This window comes from Callospermophilus lateralis, chromosome 19 (assembly GCF_048772815.1).
Source record: "Callospermophilus lateralis isolate mCalLat2 chromosome 19, mCalLat2.hap1, whole genome shotgun sequence".
NCBI classification, from domain to species: Eukaryota; Metazoa; Chordata; class Mammalia; order Rodentia; family Sciuridae; genus Callospermophilus; species Callospermophilus lateralis.
This window is the reverse complement of record NC_135323.1, coordinates 5,950,716-5,976,946: the sequence shown is the minus strand read 5'-3', so window position 1 is coordinate 5,976,946 and position 26,231 is coordinate 5,950,716. Positions and strand designations below refer to the sequence as shown.

At 39.4% G+C, this 26,231-nt stretch overlaps 1 protein-coding gene across 2 annotated transcripts in view; it reads right to left on the bottom strand.

The window, feature by feature from the left end:
• Window positions 1-26,231, bottom strand: part of Crebbp (CREB binding lysine acetyltransferase) — a 133,036-nt gene that overhangs the window by 98,993 nt on the left and 7,812 nt on the right. For both annotated transcript variants that reach the window (XM_076840621.2, XM_076840620.2), the window contains exon 2: window positions 10,071-10,783. In XM_076840621.2, coding sequence (XP_076696736.2) covers window positions 10,071-10,783 — 713 coding nt within the window. The remainder of the gene's footprint in view (window positions 1-10,070; window positions 10,784-26,231) is intronic.

The window sequence follows — 26,231 nt, the reverse complement described above, 5'->3', positions numbered from 1 at the left end:
AGTCGGCTATGGAGGACCTCAGCAGTGAATGCTAGGGTGAGGATGAGAGTTCAGGAAAAAGGAACTTTCTAAATAAAAGAAATACCCTACATCTTGGGGGTTGGGGATGTAGTAACACAATTATGTGAATTTTGACAAATGCCAAGATCTGCTTTCACCATGTAATTTTACCTCCAAACATATTAAAAGTAAAACAATAAAATATAAGAGTTAACATAGGTAGGTCTTTAATCATCAGAGTTGACCTTTAATTGATAAAATAATAGTCAAGGGTGGTGGTGCATGCCTATAATCCCAGCAGCTCAGGAAGATGAGGCAGGAGGATCACAAGTTCAAAGCCAACCTCAGCAATTTAGTAAGGCCTTAAGCAACTTAGTGAGACCCTGTGTCAAAATAAAACAAAAAGGGCTAGGATGTGGCCGGTGGTTAGATGATTAAGTGCTCCTGGATTCAATCCCTGGTACCAAAAAAAAAAAAAAGAATAAAATAACAAAGTTGATTAGGTCTTAAAGGAAGTCACTGGGGAAGTTACCAAAAAAGTCTCCATTGTTGCTATTAGTAAATATCCATTCAGGTTGAATTACAGAGAATCAGCTATAAAGTTAACTGGAAAAGAGAAGTTATGGCTAAAACTTGGGCTTTAAAAAGATACATAATTATAGATAACATTGACTAGTAGGAAATAGAATACATCCAATGGTTAAATGCAATGGCAGACACCTATAATCCCAGTGGTTTGGGAGGCTGAAGTAGGAGGACTGCAAATTCAAAGCCAGCCTGAGCAAAATCAAGGCACTAAGCACCTCAGTAAGATCATGTCTCTAAATAAAACACAATAGAGCTGGAGATGTGGCTCAGTGGTTGAGTGTCTCCTTGCCCCCAGTTCAATCCAGGGTACCAAAACAAGAACAAGTACAACTAGGTGATGGGTTATAGGCAACATATTCTTTTCTAGACTTCCCAAGCTTTCCAATTTTGTAAAATAAATATCAACTACTTTTATGATTAGAAAAGTTCTCTGAAAACATTACAAAAGAAGGCTCATTATCACTTCAAATGTTTGTAGCTATATCAAGACCTTCATGCAGCAAAGTCTTTGGACTCCTCAACCTTCTTTGAAAGGTTCAGAGTTAACCTAGGGCACTGTGTTGAGTATTTCACATATACATCTTATTTACTTAAAACAACAATTCTGGGGCTGGGGATGTGGCTCAAGCGGTAGCACACTCGCCTGGCATGTGTGCGGCCCGGGTTCGATCCTCAGCACCACATACAAACAAAGATGTTGTGTCTGCCGAAAACTAAAAAATAAATATTAAAAAAAATTCTCTCTTTCTCGCGCTCTCTCTCTCTCTCTTTAAAAAAAAAAAAAAAAACAATTCTATAAGATAGACATAATTATTATGATTCTCTTAATTGACACCATTCTCAGAAAGAGGTACTATTATTATCCTCATCTAGAACACAAAAACCAAGGCTGAGGTAGGCTAAGTAATTCTCCCCAACTGATCATCAGTGGAGCTGCACATGAACCAAAGCAGCTCACCCCAGAGTCCAAGCTCTACTCTTCAGACTTAGCTGTCCTCTATCTGCAAAGGCCATCTGGGCTGCTACTGTTACTGAATGGACTGGGCACTATCTGTGAGTCACTCCATTTAATTATACAAATACAATCTTATTTAATTTAAAACTTCTATAATGAAATCAATTCATGGATAATTATCATGGGGAATTAGGCACATCTTGACCCATACATTCTAAAGGACACTTAGGATCACCTTCCTTTGCAGTCACAGTAAGATTACTGAGCCAGTATGAGACTGCTAGATATTTCTACCAAAAAGCTATGCTTAGTTGGGCATGGTGGCACATGCCTGCAAACCCAGAGCCTCGGGAGGCTAAGGCAGTAGGATTAAGAGTTTAAAGCCAGCCTCAGCAACTTAGAGAGACCCTGTCTCAAAATAAAAATAAAATTTAAAAGGGGCTCTGGATGTGGTTAAACGCTCCTGGGTTCAATCCCTCAGTACCATAAAATAAAATGAAATAAAAAGCTAAGCTTAAATGGAGATGTATACAACCCATATTGCACTGTATTAATTCACTGCACTGCTTAGTTCCACTCTATGTATTATTTCTGTTGTAATCTTTTAAAAGACCAAATTAGGATTTTCTTAATATAAAATTCCCTTATTTTCTTTACATTATTTTAAGGATCAGATATCATTATATGAAAAAGTGGAAAGCATCAAGACAAATATACAGTATTATTTCTCTTGATACTAAATATTAGAAATTCCCAACTCTCCAAAATAGAGAAGATGGATCAACCATTCCTCTAAGAGCCAACTTGTCTCTACTCATCATTTAATGACTACATTCTAATAATCTACTCCTTTAGAGCAGATTTTCAGTGTGTTCCCTAACCACAATCAGGGTTATCTGCAAGCTTGTTAGAAATACCCATCCCAACCTGCTGAATCCCAAAGCTTAAGGAGGGCCTAGCACTCCTGTGAAAATCTGCAGATCATTTGAGCACCTGGCAGAATAATGATGGACTGCACTGGAGCCTAAATCTAAATGAATACCTTGACTCCAGGAAGAGTTCCCTGCAATATCAAGCCCTACATCTTCAGACTACTTTCTAGAAAAGAATAATATTTCAGAGACGGTACCTGAACAAACCAAAAGGCCCTTCTAAGACACCTATGAAATCCACCTCTAAGATACCTGTGAAGTTCTCCCCTGATGCACCTGTGAAGCCTGCTTCTAAACACCTGGAAAGCCCTCTCCTAAGACACCTGGGGTAAGTCCTCCGTTATGACACCTGGGAAACCCCTCTAAGATAGCTGTGAAAAAAGATGATACAAGTTTATTTTGGTCCCTTTTCAGATACACAATGAGAAAGAACAAAAAGGATTTCTGAAACTACAAAAGAAAATTTTTATCAACCTTAAAATGAGAAGATTCCTTTTGTTTTTAATTATAGATGGACACAATACCTTTATTTTTTATTTATTTGTATGTGGTGCTGAGAATCAAACCCGGTGCCTCACATGTGCTAGGCGAATACTCTACCACTGAGCTACAGCCCCAGCAGAGATGATTCTTGCCCACTTGGCGAGTTAACATAACACTTTCCTCTTTCTACCAGCCACCTTCTCTGTGCAGAGCAACATCTCTCACCACCTGCAGCAGGAGAAAACTAATCTGAATGTTCATGTGGTTTCTAAATCCCATTTAAGTTAATCCTTTTTGCTTTCCTTCTATAGGCCAAGTATTTTCTACTGAAAACTACCAAGTTTGAGTTATTTTCAGTAGAAAATTGGAACACGCCCTCTAAAAAAACAGCACATCAAGTTTTGCTGCTGTTGAAATGAAGAAATCATTTTATTTTGTTGCTAGTTTTAATCAAATCAGGCCTTGTTATCACTGCCATGTTGTTGAAATGGCTTATTTCTGTTAAAACAGAAGAGTGTTTTGTTATAGAGCCACACAAAATTGGGAACAAGGGGGGAAAACAAACTGAGAATGTCTAACAATTTTTGCACACTTCTAAGTTTAAAATTTTTTTTAAAAGGAAAAAAAATTATATTAAAATGTAAACTGTAGGAGCTGGGGTGCTTAGTGGTAGAGTACTTGCCTGGGATCATGAGTTCAAAGCCAGCCTCAGCAACTTAGCAAGGCCCTAAGCAACTCGGAGAGATTCTATCTCAAAATAAAATATAAAAAAGGGCTGAGGATCTGGCTCAGAGGTTAAGCGTCCCTGGGTTCAAACTAAATAAACTGACCCAAGTTTTCAAGTGGGTTCTGCTTTATAGGCTGTGCAATGATGGAAAGTTGTTCAATACCTGGGTGCCTCCATTTCTTAATCTGTAACTTGATACTGTGATAGCATGTACTTAACTACCTACTTTTACAAAATGGACTAAAAGAGTTAAATATTTTTAGTTTTTTTCAAAATCAGAGTACACTTTACACACACACACACACACACACACACACACACACAAGATTGATACGATATAAATATGTATCACTACAGAGACCACAAGGGCCAATATCTATAGGAAACATAGTAAGAAAGTTGTCAAAGATTTCAAGTCAAACTCCATGGAGGAGCGGATGAGGGAAGAAAGAGAATGAAAAAACAAAACCAAAGTTTCAGGTCCAAGCATCTATATAGGTAAAGCCTCACAATTCTTCAAGGTACAAGTGCTACTTAAACTGTCCAGAGAACGGATATGAAAGACCTCCAAACTCTCTTTGACCAAGTTAACATAACACTGGCAGACAAATATGACAGCACTAAAAGGGGTCTATCTCATTAATGATTAGTAATAAAAACTAAATGAAACATTTGCAAATAAAATTCAGCAACACGATATCTTTTAATTTTATAATTACAGGAATGATTCAATTGATAAGAGAAAAATCAATATAGATATATACCAATATAGATATAGCAACAAAATCCATAATATATCTAGACATCAACTTAATAAGACAGACAAAACTATAATGCACTTCTGAACAACATAAAACTCCATGAAAGGATATGATTTCTAAGTATGTTAAGAGACTCAGGAAGCTATAAAACTATTAAAATGTTACATTTCTCCTAAAATGATTTACAAGACTCAAAAATATTACCATAAAAATGCCAGGTTGTTTTGGTGGGTTAGTTTTTTATTTTTCTTTGGTCTATTTTTAAGAACTTAAAAAAGGGCCCTAGTATTTATCTACAAGAGTGGTTCTGGGGGCACTGGAGTTGTAGCTCAGTGGTAGACTACTTGCCTAGCATGTATGAGGCACTGAGTTTGCTCCTCAGCACCATGTAAAAGTAAATAAAGACATTGTGTCCATATACAACAAAAAAAAAATAAACACTTAAAAAAAAAGAGTGCTTCTAGGGCTGGGTAGCTCAGTGGTAAAGCACTTGCCTAATGCATGTGAGACACTGGGTTCAATCCTTAGCACTACATAAAAATAAATAAAATAAAGGTATTTTGTCCATCTACAATAAATAAATAAATAGATAGATAGATAGATAGATAGATAGATAGGAGTGGTTCTGTAATAGATAGATAGATAGATAGATAGATAGATAGATAGATAGATAGATAGGAGTGGTTCTGTTGCCACGAAAGTCACCTGAGGAACTATAAACTATTTTAATACCCTATCATACCCTAGAGACTCTAACTTAACTGGTCTGTATGGGGTTCCGGCACTATATTTTTTAAAATTCCCCAGGTAATTTTGATGTGCAGCCAGGTTTAAAAACTGCACATCTTAATAAGCAGCACCATCAGATGCTAAAATTCATTGTACAAACAGGAAGTAAGTTTCTGGCACAGAAACAAGCAAAGATCCCTACAACTAAAGGAAGAGTCCAGAACTTTACCCAAACCTTGCACTATCTGAAAGGTGAGTAAAGTATATACAAAAATATAAAAAATAAAAATAAATAAAAGCCAGGCACAGTCTGTAATCCCAGCAGTTTAGGAGGCTGAGGCACGAGGATCATGAGTTCAAAGCCAGGCTCAGCAACTGAGCAAGGTCCTAAGCAACTCAGTGAGACCCTGTCTCTAAATAAAATATTAAAAAGGGAGGCTGGGAATATGGCTCAAGTGGTAGTGCGCTCGCCTAGCATGCGTGGGGCACGGGATTTGATTCTCAGCACCACATAAAAATAAAAATATCGTGTCCATCTAAAACTATATATATATATATACACACACACACACACACACACATATATATAAATACACACACACACACACACACACACACTAAAAAGGGATAGGATATGGTTCAGTGGTTAAGGACCCCCCCCCCCCGCCGGGTTCAATCCCTGGAACACCCCCTCCCCCAAAAAAACCCAGCACATCAAATTGGTGGGAAAAAAGATAAGATTATCATTATCTAAATAAACTGTATTGGGACGACTATAACTGAGAAAAACAACAACAAAAATGCTAGATTGGGCTGGGGATATAGCTCAGTTGGTAGAGTGCTTGCCTTGCATGCACAAGGCCCTGGGTTTGATCCCTACTGCCCCCCCCCCCAAAAAAAAACCTGCTAGATTTTCTTTAGCCAAAATTAACTAAAGATTCACAGATTAAGGAGGAAACTACAAGACAATATTTCTTTCTTTTTTTTTTTTTTTGGTGCCAGTTACTGAACACAGGGTAGGGCCTCACACACACTTAGCATGCACTCTACCAATGAGTTACACCCCCACCCTTTCTTCCTATTTTGGAGATGGGGTCTCATTATGTTAACTAGACCAGTCTTGAACTTCTGGGTTTAAGTGATCCTCCTGGCTCAACCTCCCAAGTATCTGGAATTACAGACATACTCTAGTATGCCTGGCCCAAGAGAATATTTATAATCTTGGGATAAGAAAAGCATTTCTGACCATGACAAAAATCTAAAAGCAATAAAGGAAAAAAAAAATGGATACTTGGTCCCCCACCATCACCCCCACCCCCCCAAAAAAAACAGAAACATAGAACTAACACATTGTAACTTAAGTGACCTTAAGTGACTATATTCCTAGTAAAACTAACTTGGCAAATTTAAAAGGGGAATAACGTTTGTCAAAACACACAGTGGGCCTGTTACAGTAGCACATGCCTATAACCCCAGCCACCTCGGAAGCTGAAGCAAAAGGATCACCTGTTTGAGGCCAGCTCTGGCAACTTAATGAGATCCTAAAAATGAAAAAGGACTGCAGATTTAGTTCAGTATTAGAGTGCCCAAGTTCAATCCCTAGCACCAATAAACAAAACTGTGATAACAGGGATAGGGGTATAGCTCAGTGGTAGAATGTTTGCCCAGCATGCTGAAGAGCCTGGTTTCAATTCCCATACCAAAAAAAATTTAAACCTTATTATTTAATACACAAAAATAATAAGATCATAAACCAATAAGAATAAAATGTGAGGGGTTCAGCGGTAGAGTGCTTACCTAGCACCTATGAGGCACTGGGTTCAATCCTTAGCACTACATAAACTTAAAATAAATAAAAGTATTGTGTCCAACTACAATAAAAAATATATTTTCTTAAAAAGGTATCTAAGGGCTGGGATATAGCTTCACATGCAGAAGGCCCTCAGTTTAATCCCCAGCACCAAAAAAAAAAAAAAGATACTTATATAGAAACAATATTCTACGTGGGGGTACTTTTTAATTTTCTGAATTATTTTATATGAATTACATATTTTCTTTGTAATGATATTTTAAAACTGAATTATCTTTTTAAAATAAGTTTTTTGTGTGCATTTTTATCACTGCTTTGTTTTATTTACTTATTTATTTAGATACCCAGGATTGAACACGGGGGTGCTCTACCACTGAACTACATCCCCAGCCCTTTATTTTTTATTAATTTTTTTACTTTGAGCCAGGGTCTTGCTAAAGTTGCTGTGAGCTTAAGTTGCTGAGGCTGGCCCTGAACTTGCAATCCTCCTGCTTTAGTCTCCTGAGTCCCTGGGATTATAGGCTACACCATCATGCCTGGCTTGCTGTGTGCATTTTAAAATCTTAAGGAATAGTATGAAATAGACTTGTCTTTTCCTTTTACTACTTGACCACCACTATTCTTTTTATCCCACTCAAAGGTCATTTCAAATATGCTAGTCCCCATCACCACCATGACCGCCTTGGGAAAACCACAGGTAATAATGTGCTCCCCACACACTAATTTGGCTTACTTTCCAAACAGTGAACATTCACAAAGTGCTGTACGAAAGAAGATCATTCCAAACAAAGAAATGAAGCTCGGGAAGGAATGGAAAACTTCAGTGAACAGAGGAACATAAAGTACTACAGGTATCATAGGCAACTCCAGACCACAGGGAACTCCAAGGACAAAAAGGAAACAACAATCAAAATAACAGTTTCTTGGACAAATAAACCGTGAGGAACCTATAGACTAATTCATAGGAGCCATAATCACTGACTGAAACACACATCATTCAGCTTTTGAATGAAAATTTGTAAAAACAAATAATGACATACAAAACCACCAGGAACTTGAATATGTAGTGGATCCTGGATGACGTGAAGTATTAATTCATTTATATGTGATAACGATCTTGTGTTCAGGTCACTTTTATATACATCTTCTCAATGGCTCTCCAAGTGCAGTATAGGGAACCAGACACTTTCAGGGGGACCATACTGACAAAACTGTTTCCATCAAACATGAAGACATGACTTGCCCTTTTCATTCCCACTCAAAAGAGCACAGTGGAATTTTTCAGACCCCTTGTGATATGTGATGCCACTGAGCTAGCAAAATGTATGCTTGTGTTTTAAAATCCTCATAAACACCAATTTTAAAGAAACCTCTCTGGGGTCCTTGATAATTTTTAAGATTATTCAGGAATCCTAGGACCAAAAAGTTTGAGAACCATTGCATTACGATAGTATGTCTACTTTTTTTCTGTATGATTTAAATTCTCCAAAAAATAAAAAGTTTTTTTTAAACTGGCAGTGTGCAGTGATGAATGAATTAGGAAGATAAAAATATCCATTTAACCCAGGAGCTAGAAACCCATTAGAAATCCCCTCTTGACCCAACTCACTCAGGTACACCCAGACCCCTCCTCAAATGTCAAGGGACAACTAAAATTAAAGTTCATGTTTCCCTCTGTTAACTTCTCAAAAGAAACACATGCAATTACTTCACTTTTATATTTTAAATTTAAAAACCCCTCTCCCTTGCCTAAGACAGTCACAAGACTTCGTAACCACCAATCATGCTAAAGCCAACCTTATAGAAACTGTGCTCTTATCTCTCTCTCTCCCTCATTTAGGACTAACCAGATCCAGGGTCCAAACTCTGTTCTGTTCGGGAATTTGCTGGACCACACTGAAATAGGTGTCCCATGGCTGCTGTTCAGAAGTCTTTGGTGGCAGGGCTTGTGTGGGGTTTAGCCCATCAATGGCAATCAGTCCATTCTTTCTCTGCACTCTCCTCCCTTGCCGGCCTCCATCCATTCCAGCTGTCTTGCATAAAGCTTGGCATTTGTCTTTCCTCTTCTCCATGTTCTAATCCTGCTCTAGAAAGCAGCTACAAAACTGGTGGCTGCAGTTGGTCAGTATGGTCCCCCTGAAAGTGTCTGGTTCCCTGTACTGCACTTGGAGAGCCATTGAGAAGATGTATATGAAAGTGACCTGAACACAAGATCATTATCACAAATAAATGAATTAATACTTCATGTCATCCAGGATCCACTACATATTCAAGTTCCTGGTGGTTTTGTATGTCATTATTTGTTTTTACAAATTTTCAGCTCAGGCCTTCCCCAAGCACTGGGTCTCAGAAGCACTTGGTGGCTTCCTAAAACTCACAGTGCTGGGCCCCACCCCAGTTTCTAAGTCAGTGGGTCCAACTTTCCCATAAGCTTAAGGGAACGCTGATGCTACTCCTGCTGCTCTGGGAACAACAAATCGAGAACCACTGCTCTGCTGTTTCTGCTGAGACCCAAAGGCCCGTGTTTCCCTATGGCTCTGTCCAACCTCTTAAGAGCAACAGGTAGCTAATCACCCTGGAACAGCTTCTCCATGAATAAAGCAGACTATGAAAGTAAACTTTGTTCTCCAGAGGGTGCAAAGGAAAAGGTATATAGGAGGAAAAACTTCATCAGGTGGGTAAATTGAGGTAAAAGAATTTTTTACCAGATCCACTGATACAATAAAAAGCTAATTCTCAGCAGAAGTTGCCTCTTTCAACCATGTGGTGCTATTTCTACACATTTTCCTCAGAGATTGAAAATTGGCAACTAGCCCAAAGATATACTCCCTATAGTTTTCCAACTACCTGACCTGCAGGCTATTCTGGCGGCTTCTTTAGGAATTCTCATTTTAAAGACATAAGGAAGAGATATTTATCCCAGAAAGCAGAGCTCCAGATAACAAATCTATCTCTCACACTGTAAGTGGCATGTGCAAAGTCCGATAGTAGGGACAGGAAAAGGCCAAGTAGTCCCATGTTGCCATGTTGCTTGGAGAAAAAAAGCCCCCAGTTAAGCAAAAAACAAACACTTCAGCTCACTTACCTTGGTCATGCCTCCTGCCTGTGCCGTGTTCAGTCCCGCATGGCCGGCCATTTGCGGGGAAACCTGTGTTAAAGTCTCGGCCAACACACTGCTCGTGGCACCCTGCATGGCTGGAGTAGGGTATGGCATTCCAGCTCCCCTTCCTCTGCCAGCAGCCCCAAGAGATCCATTCATGACTTGCGCCTGCCCTTGCTGAGCTTGATTCATTAAGCTATGGCCAGAGTTACTATTGAGGAGGCCTGGATGGGTCTGGTTAAAGTTAGCATTCATGCAGATCCCAGGTCCAGTCTGCGATGTGGCAGGGCTGCTGGTCACCAGCCCCACTTGCTTTTGTGCTTGTGGATTCAGTGCTTGGGAAGCAGGGGGAGTGGGCCCAGAGGTGCTGGCTGCCTGTTTGGGCAGGCTGGGGGCTGATGAATCTCCCTGGTTCAGAGGGCTTTTGCCCATGGCCCCCAGGCTGGCCATGTTCGTACTGTTCGGCTGCCCTTGAGCCTGGCTGCTTAGGCCCTGCTGCACAGGGCTGCTGGCACTCACATTTCCTATTCCTGGGTTGATACTAGAGCCACTGCCTCCTCGAAGAAGCTCCGACAGCTGTTTATGTTTTGAAGCAGCATCTGGAACAAGGTTCCCACTGTTTAAAAGGCCTAATTCTCCTCCATTGGGGATCAGTTCATCAGGAAGATCATTTTCCAAGTCAAACAATGATCCAAAATCTAGAAATTAAACAGAAACGGAAATGAGAAAATAAGAAACCATAATAGCTTTCCTACTGTCACATGTTACTATGATTTTTAACCTAATGGGCATTTGAAGCAGAACACTAGGGTGCCTTCAGAGTAATGTCAAAATGATCTGAAATTTTGGGAAAATAAAAGAAGGAAAAAGATTTTTTCATGTTCTAAAAAAGGAAATGTTAAAGGTGGAGGAGAGCCAGCCCCACTGGATTTTATCATATTCTAAAACAATTATATAATACTATGTGAGAAAAAACTCAAGATATACAAGGATAATAAATAGGAAGACCAAAAAGTCACTAAAGTTAAAATGGTTTTAAGAATCTATGTGTATTAGAAAGTAACTGGACATTAAATTAGTTAAATAGTAGTTTGGGGAAATGAAAGCTCAACCTTAAGTGATTGTACTTTTTTAAAGTTAAATCATTAAAGAAAAAAAAACCATAATGGAAAACAAGATTAGTGATTTCTCAAAGTGGAAAGCTGCCAAAAATACTAAAGATACATACAGAATTAAAAAGTTAAAAATAGAAGTTTAAAGAGTTGTATTATGAGAAGTGTCAATCATACAGAATAATGATAAGCATAGCCGGGCATGGTGATACACGCCTGTAATTCCAGTGGTTCGGAAGGCTGAGGCAGGAGGATCCTCAGTATATAGCCAGCCTCAGCAACTTAGCAAGGCCCTAAGTAACTCAGCAAGACCCTGTCTCTAAATAAAATATAAAAAAGGGCTGGGGATGTGACTCAGTAGTTAAGCACCCCTGGATTCAATCCCCAGTATCAAAATAATAACAACAAGGGTAACCACAAAGACTCCCAAGTGGACAAGGCATATAGCAGATAACCATCCCAAAGGAAGTGTGTGGTCTGTGTCACCTCTACTCCCTCACCTCTCTGAGCTTCCCAACCCACAGTAAGCAAGCTGCACATTCATGTACAACGGATGAGATATGCAGAATGATGTTCACCTTGGTATTATCTGTAAAAGAAAATGCCAATAACAGAAAAGAAAAAGCCAATAACAATAAGAAACAGTTTAGCCTGATGTTAGAGACTAATTGGTCCTGCTTACACCTTAACCTTTGCTTTCTTCCAGCTTCCCACTTACCAACTATAAAACCTTGGGTAGGTTACTCAGCCCTTCTGTGCCTCAGTTTCCTCACCTGAAAACTAGAGATGATGATGGCCCCTACTCCTAAGGGTGCTGTAGGAACTAAATGAACTAATGAATGGAAAAGAGTGCTATTATAGGTGACACATGAACTCAATAAGCATTACCTATTACTACTATTATTGTTATCCAATAACAGAAAACTTAATTGCTTGGGCTGGAGTTGTGGCTCAGTGGCAGAGAGCTTGCCTAGCATGTGTGAGGCACTGGGTTCAATTCTCAGCACCACATATAAATAAAGATTCACCAACAATTAAAAAAATTTTTTAAAAAGAAACTTAATTGTTCTGTACTATAAAACATTCTATTTAATACTTAGGATGACTATAGAAATGTAGGGAAATGTTATAAAAACATGCAAATAGAAATGTATGCCAAATGTACACAGAGTAAGATTAGAACAATGGCTGGAATGTAACATATCAAAAATAAAATTAACTGTGCTTCTCCCCTCCCCCACAATTAAAAAAACTCACCTGCCCTCCCATCTCCCACATTTAGAAGTTTAACAACAACTTCTCCAGGGTGGCAGGTCCTCGTGTTTGCTTACCCAATTACCCCTCCCCCTACACTGCTGGCAAACCCATGTGTTCTGAGGTGGCTGCCTTAGAGTTTCTCTGGGATCGGCAGCACTGTTCCCTGGCCACAGGAGAGAAAGTGGCCAAGCACATGTCCACCTCCCCCGTGCAGGTGACAAAATCCCAGCTCAAGGAAGTTGAACAACTGTCAATAGAAATCATTCTGGAAAAGGTTTTCCTGCACAATAGTAAGGGAGGCTCAGAAAGAAATTTCTTTTCTGACCAGATTCGTCCTGGACCTGTGGCAGTCCTCCTGCAAACAGAAGAAACCACTGCTACTCTCACACTAAAAAAATACTAACACTTGAGTCCATGAGGTCCGAACTGTTCAATTATCCAATCCTGGAACCTACTGATTGAGAAAATACACTGCCTACAGTTGAAGCCATTTTAGCTACAGTCTAATATAATCACAGCTGAAAATATCCTAATATATCATCAGGTCTATGGATGAGCAGAGCACACAAAGACCATCACAGTGGACCCCCTCCCTCTTCTCAGTACTTTACCCAACCCCCTCCAGATGCACCCTACTTTCCAGCCATAATACAGTGACCTGTCACTTAGATTGGAAGTCTTTTCTGGATATTCTCTTGGGCTAGAAAATGCCACCCTAAACCCCACTCAGTGACTATGAACAGTGGCCATGCAGACTTCCTTCCCCTACAGAACTGACTAGTGCCTCTTTTTCACTGCCCAAGTTCTCTGTACTCTCCTGCCTGGCAAACCATCTCTATTTAATACACACCTATTACTCCCCATCTGACCACAAGAAATGAGGCACTACTTACCATGTATACACACACACACACAGTTTCCCCAGAACCCTGAGAGTAAGCTACAGACTAGCAGGATACTTTCTTCCCACATACTTCAGTATGTATCACCTAAGAACACTCTTTCACATAACCAAGTATATTTGTCAAATCTAGAAAGTGTAATACCGAGCATATAATTAATATACTGCCCTTACTCAAATTTTATGGTCCAAATAATGTCTTTTGTCATACTCATTTTCCTGATCCAATTCAGAATCCCAGTTGTCCTGTCTCTAGTATCTCATCCCATCAAGAAAAGCGCTTCAGCCTTTGTCTCCCATTACTGACATTTCTGAAGAGTAGAAACCAGTTGTTTAGTAGATAGTCCCTCAATTTTGGGTGCCTCTTCAGGACCTGTCATTGTGAAGAGACTGAATATAATCCTGGATCAAGCAAACAATTCCATGAAAAAGCACAGGTGGTACCCAGAGGACCACCCCACTATTGCAGGTCAGTCCACAAGTTTTATGCTGCTACTTTGTCCTGAATTTTGAGATTTATTAAGTCTCCAGATATAAACCGTACAAAATAAAGTTCAAAAAAATTTCTCCCACCATAACTAACATTTTGTCTGCTGCCTTCCAGGCTTTGTCCACATGCACCCACACTTTCTACTCATCACTCTACAAATACATGTTTTTTTTAATGCAGTGCCCCTTAATCCATGAACATGAAAATGAAATTTCATCCAAACCAGAAAGTGGAACACCAAAATAGAGATTCTTTCCTTCATATTTGCTTGGAGTAGGGATGAAGAGTGTGTAAACTAGAAACAAATACACTCCAAATTCCAAATATTTCATACTTAAAGTGCGGAACAACCTGCAGAATTTTCTTTCTTTCTTTTTTTTTTTTTGGTGGCATTGAGGATTGAACTCAGGACCTTGCACATACTAAGCAAGCACTCTACCACTGAGCTACATTCCCCAGCCCCCTGCAGAATTTTCTAACAGGCCCTTTCAAGCATCCCCAAGCACTCCTCCAAGGAGAAGGTGCCAAGCCAAGGAACAGCAGACAATGCCACAAGAACAGTTAAAATAAATTTGCAAAGTTAGGGCCCCGGCTAGGTGTAGGACAACAGGAAAACTGAAATCAGGAGTTCAGATTCTGACTTAACAATTGGTCATGGGTCCTTGAGCAAATAGATTAATTTCTTCATTGCTTTACCCTCATTTGTAAAGCAAGGATAATATTCCAGGGTTACATGATACACTTTGCACTAAGACATTGGGTGCCATAGATAGTGGTTATTTTATAATATCCTGAAGAACAATTTCTCACCTTTAAAAATCCACCCATCATGGGCTAGGATGTAGTCTCAGTGGTAGTGTTTGTCTAGCATGCCAAGGCTCTGGGCTTAAAAAAATTCACCCATCATCCTACCACTCTCCGATCTACCAGTTTTCATTTATGCCTTATTCTAGTCCTTACCAAATACATGGTCAATTTTTGTAGCTGGGTACTTTTCTCGGGCTAGTGTTTTAGTTTGGTTTTGACTGGTCTGTCAAATTGTGTCCACTTTGATAACACTTTTTCCTCATTCTATTTCAGTCCAAACACAGATATCTAACAACTGTTTGGGTTCAGTAAGAGTTGACTAATTCTTACATCCTCATCCACCAGTCCAAATATACTAGGTGTGGTTTTTTAAAAAGACAAGACAGATTGAAGGGAGATCGGTAGAGTAGATGAAAGGGAAGGGACCAGGACAAAGGAGGAAGGGAAGAAAAGAGGAAACACAGGGAATAATATTGGCCAAATTATATTGCTATATTGTGTGCATGTATGAATATGTAACAAGAAATTCCATCATTATGTGCAACACAATAAAAAAAAAACAGAAGAAAATAAAGACAGGACAGGCTGCATACATTCCCTCAATACCACCCTTCTTCTCACAGCTGTTCCCTATACTTTTGTTCAAAAAAACTAACAAAGGAGAGTGAAGAAAGCACATCAGGATATTACAACATGCACAACTACGCTTTCTACACAACAATGTCCCAACATGTGGACTGAGCAATAGCAATCTGAGTCATCGGAAGTTCCTAAGGTTCAAGATGAAAGCTATTAATTCCAATCCTGGGTAAATTCCCTTCTCTCTGCCAATCCTAAGGCAAAGCTGAAGATGCACAGATCACGGGTACCCTGCTTTCTGAACTGTTGTCCTTGGCAAGAGATTTCCGGGTCACACATCAAAAATACCAAAAACCACCTGTCACATTTCCATGGTTAAGGACAAGAGTATTCTCTCTTCTGGAGCTTCCTGGCCACTAACCTAGAGCCCACCCCCTCACTAAGCTAATAAGAGAGAAAACACAAACTACAGCTTTCCAATTTTGGGGGAAGCCTGATGAGGAAAGAGGAAAATTTAAGGTTTTAGAACAGAGAAAGTCATAACCAACCAAACAACAAAGGACATTTCACTGCTAGCTGGGAAACCTAAACCAGCAGAGATCCTGCTCACATGATGACCACTTCTGAACACATAAAGATAAATGGTATCCCAAAAGGAGCTGTGAGACCATTTTTATTTATCATGATCAGAATTCAAATCTACCTTTTTTTCTTTGTACCTTGAACCTTGGGGCACTTTACCACTGAGCTATATATCTCCAGTCCTTTTTTTATGTTGAGACAGGGTCTCATTAAGTTGCTTAGGACCTCACTAAATTGCTAAGGCTGGCCTCAAATATGTGACCCTTGAACTTGTGATATTTCATCTTAAACAAGGCACAAATAACTAGCAGGTACTTGGGTGAAAAGCTTCTCATTTTACAGAAATATATATCAGGAAGAACAGGTGCAGTCATGCAACCCCTGGTGGTCCCAGCTACTTGGGAGGCTGAGGTTGGGGGAGGGGGGTTGGGGTGTCACTTGAGCACCAAATCAAGCCAGCTCAGGCAACAGAGCAAGACTCCATTTCAAAACAAAAACAAAATCACCAGATGAGTAGCAAAGTCAATCTGTCCATCCAAAAACATTTGAAAACTGTTTCAAATATACCAACCAAATTACCCACAAAATATACCTTTCTTCAGAATTTCTGAAATCTCCTCTATCTTAAGATCTTTTTCCTTCGAATTACATTTGGCACCCCAAATTCTCTAAATTACACAACTTGTTTTAATATCAAAACTTGGACAAACCGTTTTATCGTATCTTCTATGGCCAGAAGTATGAACTCTTGTACTCAATAAAGATACTGAACAAATTAAAATTACACTATCAATTTCACATGCAAACTCAGGAGGGCTTAAGCTCCACTGAGGGAGGGATGCTGGCTGTCTGGCTCACCACTATCTACTTGCTAAAGTACTTAGTATGGATCAGGTACTCAGTAAGCATCTGTGTGTTAAATCAATGTGTGAATTAACAAGAAAATCACCAGTTATGGTGGAGACATACACTGTCAATTTTAATAAGTCGCTCCCCTAGCTAGTCAAAGATATAAAGTAAGAGTCATTTATTACTACACTCTGAAAACAGAAACAAAGAGAAGTAAATTAAATGATGAATTCTCAGGGCTGCAGTTGTAGCTCAGTAGTGGAGTGCTTGTCTCGCAATCAGGAGACACTGGGTTCGATCCTCAGCACGAAGGAAGGAAGGAAGGAAGGAGGAAGGAAGGAAGGAATTAATTATGTCCATCTACAACTAAACATTTTTAAAAAACAAAGAATTCTCTTGGAATGTTACACTGTTTTACTCATCTGTCTCTTTACCCCTCTTTATGTTCCAGGAACCATTCTGGTACATTTCACTCTACCTCAGTATCAATGAAGACTGATGCAAAGATTATATGTAGTAAGAAATAGTAGTGTGAGAAATTACAGATAAGTTTTAGATGCCATTTTGTTGTGTGTTCACATTTCTCTACTTCCAAGAGTCTGAAACTCCCTTCCCATGAATATTTGTTTCTCTCCACCCACTCCTTAATTCTCTCTAGCATCCCTATTCCCTGTGAAAAAAGGTCTGCTTTCTTAAGAGTTTTTCAGAGTTCTTTAGGGTTTTTCTTTCGGCATTACCTGCACTATAAATAACTACTCAAATCTTTCAAAACTGAGCATTTTATTCAGCCACCATGGAAAAACTTAAAAGAAGAATTTTAAATTCTTAAGCATCCACTGGACACAACATGAACTAAGACAAAAAAATCATTAGCTGATTTAGCCAATCCACGCTGTATGTGTTTCAAAATATCGTGTTACATATGATAAAACATGCAATTTTTACCTGTCCATTTCAAAATTTTTGATGCCTGCCCTCAAAAAAAAAAAAATCAATACAAAAATGGATCTAACAGGGGTAAGGGATGCTGAGAAACTCACATCTTAAGAGAGAAGGGTATGTGTTTCACAGGGCTACAATTCTTAGAGAACCTGGAAACCATTCTAGACCCTGTCAGTACCTTTATCAAGATCTTCTAATTAGAGACAACATGGAAGCACTTCCTGGTGCAGTAAGAAGAGACCCAGGAAGGTGTGCATTCAGATCACAACTGTCACTACTGCTGCTACCTTCCTGTCCTGCATATGCTTTCCTCGGTGGAAAACCAGAAAGCAGCACCTGTCCAGCAGGGCAGTGGATGGAAGAACTCCATCCTGCAATGTACCCAATGTGTACATTGTGTACACATGGTGCTCAGCACAGAATCACTGTCACAAGCTCATCTCCCATGGCAACTGGGACTGAAGATAACACCTGTCAAGAACCTGGCACCCATGCCGGGCACAAAGCAGGCACTCAAAAACCACTGCATTTCTATGGTACAGCCCTGCTATTATCTGCAGCTTTGATGACCTGTGGCAATTCTGGTAAATTAAACCCCACTTTGCCTTGAAAATTCTTAGGGATTATATAAATATATAATGGAATAAACTCCTCAACAATGGAGAATGAAAACACATGAGAGAGAATTCTTTCATTAGCATTTATGCCACTATAAGTAAGTACCATCTAGCCAATTAAACAAGTTCCCAAAAGACATCTAACATTTTTTTTAAAATAATACTATTAGGAAATAATTAAAGCAAATTCCTTCTAAAAATCTTCTGTGATTCAGGCTTCTTTTATGCAGACACACCACCCGCTAATTAGTACAGAATAATGAGGTTTTACTTCATTCTGAACAGTGAGTGATCCGATATGAGCAAAAAGTTGTGCCCCTCCTCAATGGTCCTCACTAATCCACTGGAGGTTGGCTCCACTTGGCTGGACAGTCGCTGACACTCACCGCCCCCCACAGTGGGGAGGCAAGTCCCTGCTCTGGGCCTTTACTCTGGGAAGGTCTGACTAGGACTGAGACTCCACTAGAAGAAATCTTCCTACCCAGAGGGTCATAACTAATTGAGGAAAAAGACAATCCATGGACACCAAGTCACAAACTTAGATTGATAACACACATATCATATTTTACAGCCAAGTGGAATGGGATGAAGATCCATAAAGACTTCAAATAATAGGCAAACTCTGAGTAGAACATGAAGGAAAGAACACTGAGAAAAGAAGAAAAGAAGATTCCAATCAGGCAGGTATGTTAAGACATAAGCTAAGCAGCCACAAGTTGGTTACTTTGCTATGGTGAGTTCCAAGGAAAAAACTTCCAAAATCTCAGGATCCACACACCTGATCAGATAAAGAATGCTCTAAAAGGAATGGACCTCTGGGGAGGATCACTGCAACTATCTACCCACTGTTCAGCAGACAAAGCACAGCAGATGACAGACAATAAGGCCCAAACCCTAGCCTTTAACATAAACTTAAGTTCTGTGTTGAAGGCTAGACAACAATTCAACTTATTAAACCTGAATGTACAGCTGAACTATGGGACAAATGTCATGTCCCAGAAGTATCCATGCAGGGGTGCTCACATGAAAACCTGCCTAGCAAGTATATTTCAAACTTTTTACATTACAGGAACTAAAATGTAAGTCTGATTTATCAAAAAACACACTTTTACAGTTTTCAAGAATCATTTGACTTGTGAAAAGGTAAAGGTAAATTCTACTTCACATGATCACTTACTATCAGAACTTCAGTATTTTGTTTTTTCATTGTCATATGGGCTTCCTGGCCACTCTGCATCAGGTACCAGGAAACCTCGCTTCAATGAATGCTGACAGTTCTTCTTTCATTCAAGAATCCAAAACGGACCCAAATGAAAGTGCTCTGTTGTAATGGACCTAAACCATGCCATCCTGGATATGTACTGAGCCTCCTATCTTCATTCTGCACACCAAGAAGTCAGAGGGGAAGTGCCATTCTCAGCTGCAACAACTTAAGTTTCCCAGGCATGGTGTGTGTGTTAAAGGATGGAGAAAAGCCTCACAGGTACTAGGATGGAACCAGAGGGTGGCTGTCATAGTAAATGACCTTGCATTCCCTACAAATTATCTCAACTGTTTAGGGCAGGAACAGTAGAAAGGGGCTCATTGTTCTCTCTTGACCATAGCTGAGAGGGACACCAAGACCCCAATGAGGCACTATTACCAGCTGCCTGCCTTCTCTGCAATTAGTAAACTGTTGGGGAAAGGATTATTTTGGCAAGAACAGTCCTGGAAAGGAAAGGCTGAGCTAGGATCCAACCCCTCAGAGCAAGCCCCAGACCTCAGATGCCCTGGCCACACATCAGGACAAGCAAGCAGACCTGGTGGATCAGGTCCTTGGGCCAAATGCTTGTGAGCTATAACAGGCAGGCAGCAACACCAAGTCAGGAGAAAGGGGGAAAGTGCATTCTGGCATGAAAGTAAACTTAAGTGACAGTGTAAGAAAACGTGTGCACTATTTGGAAGCCAAAAAAAAGAAAATCAATGCCTTAAGTTCAAAAGCAAGTCACTAAAGATAAATCAGAAAAGACTGCATAGCTCAAAATGATAAAAAAAAAACCCTAGGGTAAGCACTAATTACTAGACTATGTTAATAAAGAAAATATAAAACCTCCAATGATTCTTATATTGGGCACAGGTGTGCTACTTTTAAGACTCTGCCAACATACAAGGAAAGTTTGGTAAAATTAAAATTACAAATGTTGCTGGGTGCAGTGGCACAGGCCTGTCACCCCATCAGCTCAGGAGACTGAAACAGGAGGACCACAAGTTCAAAGCCAGCCTCATCACCAACAAGGCATAAGCAATTCAGTGAGACCTTGTCTCTAAATAAAATACAAAACAGGGATAGGTATGTGGCTCAGTGGTCAAATGTGGCTCAGTGCCCCCCAAATTCAATCCCCAGTACCAAAAAATTTACAAATGTATATGCCTTTTAACCATGAGACCCATTTCTAGGAATTGTTATATACATGTGTACTTAACTTCACAGGGCTACTTATTACAGCACTGCTTGAGGGAGGACAAGACTGGAAATTACCTAAATATCCATCAGTGAAGCAGATTAAATCAGTGATGGCACAAACTCGTACAACAGACCACTAAGCAACTGTATAAAGACACAAAGTTCTCCCATGCCAACATCTAAGGCCATGTGCACAGTAAGCTACCTCAGTTTGCAAGGAAAAGGCAGGAAGAAGGAAGAAAGGGAACAGTATGTGCTAGAACACAGATCTACACTGGTAGGGAGCATAAACTAGTCCCTGTGTGACCTGGGAAAACAAGGTAAGAGGGAGGGAGGCTCTCAACATCTGCCCTACAATTTTTGAGCCATGTGAGTTAACTTCTAAGTAGTAAGTGAAACTGTTGTTTTTAAAGGCAGCCCCTACTCTGGGGTGCCTGGGCCCAGATTATTAAGTTTCAGCACCTGGTGAGAACATCTGGAATAGTCCCATGTGCTCCAGTTTCCAGTGGGAGTGTTTGAAATTTGAGGTTAAAATTTGAAATGGGTTCAATACTAGTGGGCTGGGATTGTAGCTCAGTGGTAGAGCACATGCCTCTCACGCATGAAGCACTGGGTTCCATCCTCAGCACCACATAAAAATAAATAAATATATTGAGTCCATCTACAACTAAAAAATATTTTTAAAAATATTTCTGGTATTCACACAAGCTTAGAAGGCTGGAAAAGAAAAAGCACTTTAAAGACGGACTTTGTTTTTTTCTAAAGGAATATGACAATCTACATGTAACATTTTGTACCCAAAGTAGTAGCAGAATGAGTGTTTCTCACCTTCAGAAATCTGACATCATTTCAAAATACTCCAAGAAACTGTGGTTAGCTGTCAAGACTTGTAGTTTCCAGCACATCAATGAAAAACCTCTTATAAAAAGATTGTTAGGGTCTGGGATTGTGGCTCAGTGGCAGAGCACTTGCCTCACACGTATGAGGCCCTGGATTCGATTCCTTAGCACCACATAAAGGTATTGTGTCCACCTACAACTAAAAAAATTAAAAAAAAAAAAAAAAACTGTTAAAAATGGAGCTTATCCAGGAGGCTGAGGCTAGAGGATTTTAAGCTTGAAAGGCCAGCCAGGGAATCTCAGTGAGACTCTGTCTCAAAAAATTAAAAGGGATGGTGATATAGCTCAAATTCCCAGAACCATTTAAAAAAAAAAAATGATCTTGTAACAAAGGAAGTGGGAACTGGATAACCGGACATAACAAAAAAAAAAAAAAATCACATTTTCATATCTCTGAATGGCACCTCTCAGGTAATCTGTACTTTCTTTAAAAATTCAAGGTTTTTATTTATTAAAACTCTGCTATCACCATGTCACAGATTCTCCTAATCAAAAATACAAATACTCACACATGTACATATTCAAAAAGGATGTTCTGATTTGGATTAATTTTTAACTAGATTTTCATTAGGTTTGTGTGTGTTTTAAATGCTGGAGATTGGACACCCCCACACACAAGGACCTCATGTATGATAGGCAAGCATTCTACCACTGAACTATATCCCCAGCCCAGATTTTGGTTTTTTTAAAAAAGCACTTGCAAGAATATAAAATGAAAGAGAAGTCCCAAACCCCCAGTTCCTCAATTCCCTAAAAATACCTAGAGCTTGTTATCTGAAAACTTTTTACACTGCATACACATTAGCATACATCTTCTTACCCTTGGAAAAGGTTCTTGTTTTTATTCACCCTTTCCTTTAATAGGATTTTGGGGTCATCTTCAGTGTTAACAATTTTAAGATTAATTACTAAATTAATGAAAGCTGTGCAGTTAATGTGAATGTTCTTCCAAGGCCCACCAAGCAAGAAACTGTTTTTCACTCTGCTTGGTGTAGGCTGTTAAGCTACAGATATCTGTATATCAACTAATAAGCCAGATTTTAAGAATCTTTTCCAGGAACTGAGAAACCATAAACACACCACTAGTGTGAACTGGCTGCATGATATACATTTTGATAACAGTAACAAAAACCCTAACATATAAGATGACATGAAATTAGCTTTTTTTTAAACCTTCAATTCTTCCTATTTACATAGTTCAAACAGTAAAATCATTTTATTTATCTAAGTACAGCACCAAAACACTTTACCATTAAAGTAAGATTTAGAATAAAGTCCACTCTTCTGATATTAATATTTTTTAAAATATTTTTTTAGTTATAGTTGGGCACAATACCTTTATTTTGTTTATTTTTATGTGGTTGCTGAGGATCGAACCCAGCTCCTCGCACATACTAGGCGATCGCTCTACCGCTGAGCCACAACCCCAGCCCTGATATTAATACTTCTAATAGTACTAAGGTATCTATCAGTTCAAAATGCACTTGTGTAGAACATCACATATAAGCTCTTTGGGTAAAGAGTATATGGAGGGGCTGGGGTTGTGGCTCAGTGGTAGAGCACTCGCCTCGCATGTGTGAGACCCTGGGTTCAATCCTCAGCACCACATAAGAATAAATAAGTGAAATAAAGATTTTTTAAAAAAAGAGTATACGGAGACTATATTTGCTTAGTGATGCATAGCACATCTCTTAGAATGAGATCTAAGCAAAGTTGAGGCAGGCTGCTATGGGTAGGTGATTCCAGAGACACAGGAGGAAGGCTTTTCACCAAGTCTGGTTTTTTGTTTTGTTTTTAATTTTGAACCATATAAATACATTGTCTGTTCAAAAATAACTTTTAAAAAAATCTATCTGTACCAAAATTCCATAACATCTTCAATATAACCACTAATTCTGATTCTTGAGCTGCTTTCATGTGGCTCTTTTCCTCCCCAAAATGGGATTAGGGGTAGAGAGGCAGTTGTCAATCTTCTGCAGATCTGAGCTTAGATGGAAAAGTGGACTTTGGGAAAAGCTGATCCATATGTCTAGGAAAACAAAAAAATCATGATAGCATCTCCCCAGTCACTTTGGGCAAGGTCAGTATTTCAAAAAACTGTATTGTTCTTTAAGCCCTAAAAGACCTAGACTCCCTGGTTTGACATCCAAGGCTCCTGTTAACCTTACCTCATCTCCAGATGTCCAACCTGCCTCCTAAAGTCAGTTCCCATGTTCCCCCTCTGTCAAGTTGCCCACCCACCTGAAACACCCAGCTCCACTGGTCAGACAATGACCTCAGTTTGAATGATACTCACTGGTGGGGACTGGCAGGCTGCCTGACCACACCACTAAATTCTGAGTTCCCTGAGGCAAGAGAAGCTTCTGTCACCACTGTTATCACCACAACCCAATAGAATGACCCGCATATAATACACACTGAAATATTTGTTGAATGAAATAATGAAGCAGTAGAATTGATACTGGATCCCAGGCCCAAACAACTCCCCCAGGGCAGTCTCCATCCTCACAGAGGCAACAGGAAGTTACCTAAATTTTGGTGGCCCAAAGAATATTAACAAAAAGCAAAACCGGTGTTCACAAAAATATTAAAACAACAATCCAGAGGTTACACCTCCAGACCTTCACACTTGCTAATTATGCCATTCCCTATGCCCAGAGAAGTACCACCTGCCATCTCCTCTTCATCCTTAGGCCCAAGAGGCCTCTCCCACAGGCTCAATGGCTGTCCTGTACACTGCCATGCTCAGTGCCTCCCCTCTGAAGTCACACCTGGTTATACTTGGCTTCCCAGGAACTCTTTCCCAGAACCACAAGAAGGCAGAGTTCAGGTCTGTGATGTCCCCACTAGATCATCAGGGCCCATACAACTATCTACAAAATATTTTCTGAGGCTGGGGATATAGCTCAATTGGTAGAGTGCTTGCCTCACATGCACGAGGCCCTGGGTTCTAATCCCTAGCGCGAACACACACACACACACACACACACACACACACACACACACAAAGGTCTTCTTGCAAAATATTTTCTGAGTGGATAACCCATGAAGAGAGTAACTAAAGCTATAAATATTTCTCAAAGTGTCTTCCATCTTTAAAAGATGGTCCTTTTAAAAGGAGCATTTATTATTATTCCTGCAGGTCATAATTATCTTAGAGTAAAAATTCAACTAACAGGAGAAGCACATGTACTTAGAGTTGTACTACTACAGTAGTCATTATTCACATGGGGCTATTTACTTAATTAAAATATTTTTAAATTTAAAATTTAGTCTCTGGGGCTGGAGTTGTGTCTCAGTGGTGGAGTGCTTACCTTGCATATGTGAGGCACTGGGTTCAGTCCTCAGAACCACATAAAAATAAATAAACAAAATAAAAATATAAGAAAAAAAAATTTAGTCCCTATAGAATACCAGGCACATTTTAATTAACAACGCCAAACGTGGCTCATCATTCCAGTCTTCGGTGGTGCAGACAGAGAATATGTCCACTGTCACAGACAGTTCTACTAGACAGTGAGGGGACCTAGAGATTATCACCAGTGTCATCTCTCAAACAAGAGAATGCCCAGATCTTCTCTGGCTGTTGAGAAGGAATGCTTTTTCCTCACATACCGGAGACTAAGAAAGTTATCAGTGAGAACTAGAACACTGACTTCTCCTTCTATCATTTGAATGATTCCCTGAAGATGTTTCAAGATAAGTTCAACTATTTTGAAAGATAGATCCTGCTCTTCAAACAAAACCCAACTCCCACAACAGTAGAGGAAGACCAAACAACACAGAAAAACTCTCAATATTTTATGCATTCAGTTTATTTCCAATAAAAGTTACTTACTAAAGATTTAAGATTAAGTATAAAGATATAAGTCAGGAGGGAAATTCTTTGTTCAAACTGGGATAATTTCTACTAGTAAAAAATATAAAGGACCACACCTATAATATCTAGGAGAATGGAAAAAAGAATAATCTCCTTTGAAAGAACTTCCCATTATAGAGTTTGTAGGAAAAGGAAATTCTCAACACAGCCTAGAGCTGAATCCATTCCTCTTGGAATTAGTGGGAGCCAAACCAAAGAGGAATGAAGTCTCACTGGCACTCCTTTCAACCAGTCAACCTGACCAAACTGGACAGTGATCCCAAAGCCATTCTCTCCTCTGACTCTGCTTTCTAAAAAGAAAGATGATTTTTATCATTTCTCTGAACTTGCTTTTTCTTTCACTCTAAGGTCTAACCTAAAATAAATCAGTCCTTGTTATGAAACAACTAGAAAAAGTTCCATTTAGATAAGATTTCAATTTGCTATGAAGAATAGCTGCACTGCCAACACAGACTAATCAAAGTAAATCAAACTATTACCAATTTTGTAGGATTCCTGAATCCAGCTCTTAATTCATTCTTTTGCAAACTGGAAATTGAAACTGCAATAGACCTGGTACTAGAAGCAAAAGAAGCAGAAGCAATAGCTTCCTATTTACTGTTTCAGTAAGAAGCTTCTGCAGGTCTGGCTCTGGCTTAGGTCCTCACCTATATCATTCCAATCCTCACTGGCCTGAAACGTAGGTGATGTCTGATATTCTCCCATACAACTAAACAATAATAATGGCTGTCTCAACAGGCAGTATGCCACGCACCATAGTAGCCCAACACAAAGTTAATCGAAGTAGG